The 3,471-nt window shown below is 63.6% G+C and overlaps 1 protein-coding gene across 1 annotated transcript; it reads left to right on the plus strand.

The window, feature by feature from the left end:
• The first annotated feature begins 962 nt into the window (after positions 1–962).
• On the plus strand, positions 963–3,034 carry SOWAHD (sosondowah ankyrin repeat domain family member D). Its single transcript, XM_004614455.2, has one exon. It carries the CDS (start codon positions 1,563–1,565, stop codon positions 2,496–2,498), a length of 936 nt encoding a protein of 311 aa, XP_004614512.2. The 5' UTR covers positions 963–1,562; the 3' UTR covers positions 2,499–3,034.
• Positions 3,035–3,471: the final 437 nt, after the last annotated feature.

A 3,471-nucleotide genomic window follows, 5' to 3' on the forward strand; every position in this document is an offset into this window, starting at 1 on the left:
GCACGGCATGTACTCTCTCCCTTGAGTCACATTTCCTGGCCCCCCCCCAACGGGTAGCTCTTGAGGACCTTGGGAAAATGAAGCGCTCACATGTGTCAAGCATCTAGCTCTGTGGTAGAGGCAATGTTTGAAAAGGGCAAATGTAGATCGTGCACATACATGATTTGCATGCGGAAAACCTGGGGTCTGTCCCAACACTGCAAGTTGCCCGCCGCCCACCAGCATTAAGCTGGGTGTAGCGTCCCTGGCTGCCCCTCACTGTCTAGACTGGAACACTTCCATCATTGGGCCAGTGATCTGAGGCCCCATCCGCTCTGGCCTAGACTGTTGGAACCGGGCTGTCTTTTCCACAATCCTTTTCCAAAACACCCCCTTAATTCAATCCGAGCTGCGACTCCCTCAGACTGCAGAACCTTGTGCGGTTCCAGGTCGCTCCTTTTTAATCCCTAACGTGTATGTGTGGGGGGGGGGGACGCTGCTGGGCTAGACGCAAGAAGAACCTTTATTGGCGTCAGGTCAGGTGAGAGCCAAGAGAAGGGCGGTGGGAGTAACCAGCTAAAACAGCTGGTGGATTTCAAAACCCCTCAACCCTGCACTGGCAGGAATTCGCGGGTCCCTCTGGGCGAGGGCAAGGGACGGAAGTGACTGTTAATGGACCGAGGCAGGGCGTTCCCGGTGACTCACGATTCACCTGTGCCGGCTCCTTCACGTCAATCTGGGGAGGTTAAAGAGGCGAGAACAGGGCGGAGATGGCAGTGCGCTGCCGGCAATCCGGGAGGCCCGGGGAGACACCTCTCTTCTCGGTTCCGCTCCGGGGCATCCGCTCGGACCCGGGTCTGGAGTTTTTCCGTTGCAAACCCCGGACAGCGGCCGGGCGCCGCGAGGACGGTCAAGGCCACACCAAGGGTGGGCAGGCGAGCGCGAGTCACGTGGATCAGCCGGCCGCCGGGGTGGCTGCGGGACGCGGGACAAAGGCAGCTGTGGGCAAAGTGCAGGAGCCGCGGGCGGCGATAAGAGGGAAGGGCGAAGGAAGGGGGCGGGGAGCGGGCGCCCTTCAAGGGTAGCCCCGCGGGAGACCTTGGCCTGGGGGCTTGGCCAGCCCTTCCGAGTGGGGGCGCCCTCGAGCTGCTGGGATGCTGCAAAGCCCGCTGCAGCCAGGGGCCGCGGAGTTGCCCCGGGGCCCGGGGCCGCCCCGGCGTGGCCCGTGTCCGGCGGAAGGCGGGGCTGTCCCGGCTCACCTGGCCGCTCGGGGCGGGGCCTCCTGCGACCCGTGGGAGCTGGGGTAGCGACCGTTCCCCGGGGTGCGGGAGAAGGACTCGCCCCGGGGATCTGGCCGGAGCTCCCGCCCCTTCACGCCTCCCCCTACCCTCCCTCGCTGGTGGGGGAGGCCCCCCCCTGCGGGTCCCAGCTCTTTCCCACCCCCTCCTCTTCTCCTTGGCTCCCTCCCTCCGAGCCCAATTGCTCAAGTCGCTTCCTTCCCTAACGCCAGCGCCAGTTCCTCTCCCGGTAGGGCCCGGGAAGGTCCGCAGACGGCAGACACAAGAATCGCTTCGGCGGGGACCATGGCCGAACCCCCTGGGGACGCGAACCCTGCACCCAAGTCCTCGATGACCGCCACGGTGAGTCTACGGAGAGCCTCGCAGCCCCGCCCCTTGAGAGTGGACTCGGCGAGCCTGGCAAGGTACCGGAGCAGCGTGTCCGCCGCCTCCTCGTCCAGGGAGTCCTCCTTCCTGGGAGCGCTGACGCCGTCTGCCACGGGCTCTGGGCGCCGGCGGGGAGCAGCGCGCGAGCAGCTGGGACTGCAGGAGGGACGCGCGGAGGAGCCGTACCCGGGAGCAGCGGGCGCCGCGGGCGGCGGCGGCTTGTGCCTGGAGCCGCGCGAGCACGCGTGGCTGCTAGCGGCTGCCGGGGGCCGCTATGAAGAGCTGCAGGAGGTGCTGGAATCCGAGCCGGGGCTGCTGCTCTGGGCCGACCCGATCTCGGGCTACACCTTGCTGCACTGGCTGGCCAAGCACGGGCGCCACGAGGAGCTCATCCTGGTGCACGACTTCGCCCGGCGCCACGGGCTGTCGCTGGACGTGAGCGCCCCAGGGAGCGGCGGCCTGACCCCCCTCCACTTGGCAGCCATGCAGGGCCACGACATGGCCATCAAGGTGCTGGTGGGCGCGCTGGGGGCCGACCCCACGCGCCGCGACCACAGCGGTCACCGCGCCTGTCACTACCTGCGGCCCGGCGTGTCCCCGAGTCTGCGGGAGCTGGCGGGCGCCGAGGAGTGGGAGATGGAGAAGCCTGCCAGCAAGCGGAGCAACGCCAACAACAACAGCAGCGGCGTGTGGGCTCTGCGGCGGTCCTCGAGTGCCCTGGGCCCGTCGACCACGCACACCACCGGCAAACGCACCACCAAGACGGCCAGCAAGAAGGACTCCTCCGCGGGTGGCAGGGTGGCGCATATCCAGACTTTTATCCGCCACGTGTTTCCCTTCTTCCAGGATCGCTGAGGGTGATGGAGAAGCCCGAGCGCAGAGGGGACTTTGGACCACCCAAGGGGCTGTGTTTGCATCGCAGCTGGGGCCAGCACTCTGCCAAGCACCTCAGGGGAACTGTCTCAGGTACCTGTCCCGGGTTTCTTGTATCCACCAGGAGAAGCGGGAACCAGAGCACCCTAGAAGACAGTGGGCCGGCACCAAGCTGTCCCCAGAGCTCTAGGACTAAGCAATTGAGGACGGGAGCGCGTCCTGCTTGGCAGACAGCGAGTTACAGTTCAGCTGCCAGGAGCCGTTTGGGGGCCAGCGGAAGCGCTGAGCTTCTTAAGAAACATTTGCCGCCAGAATGAACCAAGATTGAAGCTCCCGAGGAGGGAGGAAGCCGCAGACTGCAGGCTGGATTCACCCCTTAAGCAGTCAGCTGGTGTGGGCACACTCAGCACCCCCCACTCCCAGCACCCTGTTCCGAGCCGACCAGGTCTTACCGGTCCTTGGCCACTGTATCCTGGGTGACTACTTGAGCTATTAAAGTAGAATCTGTTTTTCCTTTCTCCGGGGACAAAGCTGTCCTTTGAGTAGCTTTCTGTGTTGCTTGTCTTTTGTTTTTCTTTCATTAATCTTCCATGCGGAAGCCTCTGATCGAGATGCGTTCAGGATCAAGGTTACCAAGGAACCGCCAAAGCTATGCTTTGGAAGCAGCTCCCTCTGCTTGAGGAAAGTTACAATTATTGACCTCTTCCCAGGGCTCTTTTATTGAGGGTGTTGTTTTTGGGTCACACCCAGCCGTCGAATCACTGGGATCACTCCTGGTTGTGCTGGGTGGGGGGGAACCCTATAGGATGCTGAGGATTGAATCGGGATCTCCTGCGTGCAAGAAAAGTGCCTTAGAGGGGCTGGAGCAATAGGACAGTGGGTAGCATGATTGTCTCGCATCGAGCAGACCTGGGTTCAATCCCTGTCATCCCACAGGGTCCCCCCCAGCACTGTC

Source organism: Sorex araneus, chromosome X, assembly GCF_027595985.1.
Source record: "Sorex araneus isolate mSorAra2 chromosome X, mSorAra2.pri, whole genome shotgun sequence".
In the NCBI taxonomy this organism is placed as follows: domain Eukaryota; kingdom Metazoa; phylum Chordata; class Mammalia; order Eulipotyphla; family Soricidae; genus Sorex; species Sorex araneus.